Here is an 888-nt window from a genome sequence, read left to right on the forward strand (position 1 = left end):
AAGTGCCGAGAACAGGTCAAAATTTGCAGCTCTCCACCGCGGCAAGTGTTTCCATGTGAGTGAAAAATTCTCGAGAGGGACGTTAAACAACAAACAAACAAACAAAAACATTAAGTCGAATGCCGACTCACGTTTTCATACTAATTGTTAGGCCATTATTTACACACTGAATTGTCTACAAATTCAAAACATTTTTTCTGATTCTAAATTTCGATTCTAATATAAAAAAGGGTCTTTTTACCACTTATTATTATAATGACTATCAAATGAGTTTTAACTTACACACACACACACGCACGCACACACACACACACACAGAGGCAGACAGTAGTGGTCACCCGAGTCACACTATATCACTATCATTCATTATATAGATTAATAAATCCTTGTTAGGTCCACATTAATCTTCAATTTGCACGTAATAACACAAGTGTTTGTCTCAATTTCAGAATGGCAGTTTGGGTGACAACTACTGGGTCTCACATACCAGAAGGGGCAGTGAGAGGTGGTTTTGAGGCTGACGGGCGCCCACTTTTTATTGCCCGGGCACAAATTGAGGGGATCATGACGCCTGGAAAATGTGGATTTCATCTTCCAGGAGCTCAAATCCCATTTGGCATGATAGAACAAATTATCTATCTGTACGATGTTTTGGTTCATCCCACAAGAAGTCCAGGTTTTTTCGATTGGCGGAGAGCCTCTGAAGGGAAAGTGCCGTCTAATGCCTACAAGACGGATAAGGACACCTATATTGGTAGAGCTTTCTACCAAGGTAGCCTCGTGCCAGGGAAAATTGCTACCGGTTACCCTCACTGGTGTGCATACATTGGCCATGGAGGAAACGAAATAAGTATTACGGATTATGAGGTCCTCTGTGAGTTAAAATAA

The 888-nt window shown here is 41.1% G+C and overlaps 1 protein-coding gene across 1 annotated transcript; it reads left to right on the forward strand.

Moving 5' to 3' along the window:
* The first annotated feature begins 450 nt into the window (after positions 1-450).
* LOC133186107 (uncharacterized) lies at positions 451-888 on the forward strand. Its single transcript, XM_061321382.1, has one exon. It carries the CDS (start codon positions 451-453, stop codon positions 886-888), a length of 438 nt encoding a protein of 145 aa, XP_061177366.1.

Source organism: Saccostrea echinata, unplaced genomic scaffold, assembly GCF_033153115.1.
Source record: "Saccostrea echinata isolate AGI-Se365-2 ecotype Australia unplaced genomic scaffold, CSIRO_AGI_Sech_v1 ptg000012l, whole genome shotgun sequence".
Taxonomy (NCBI): domain Eukaryota; kingdom Metazoa; phylum Mollusca; class Bivalvia; order Ostreida; family Ostreidae; genus Saccostrea; species Saccostrea echinata.

What these genes read in the sequence shown, in the direction of transcription:
- LOC133186107 (XM_061321382.1), top strand. Translation starts at nt 451, where the DNA reads ATGGCAGTTTGGGTGACAACTACTGGGTCTCACATACCAGAAGGGGCA.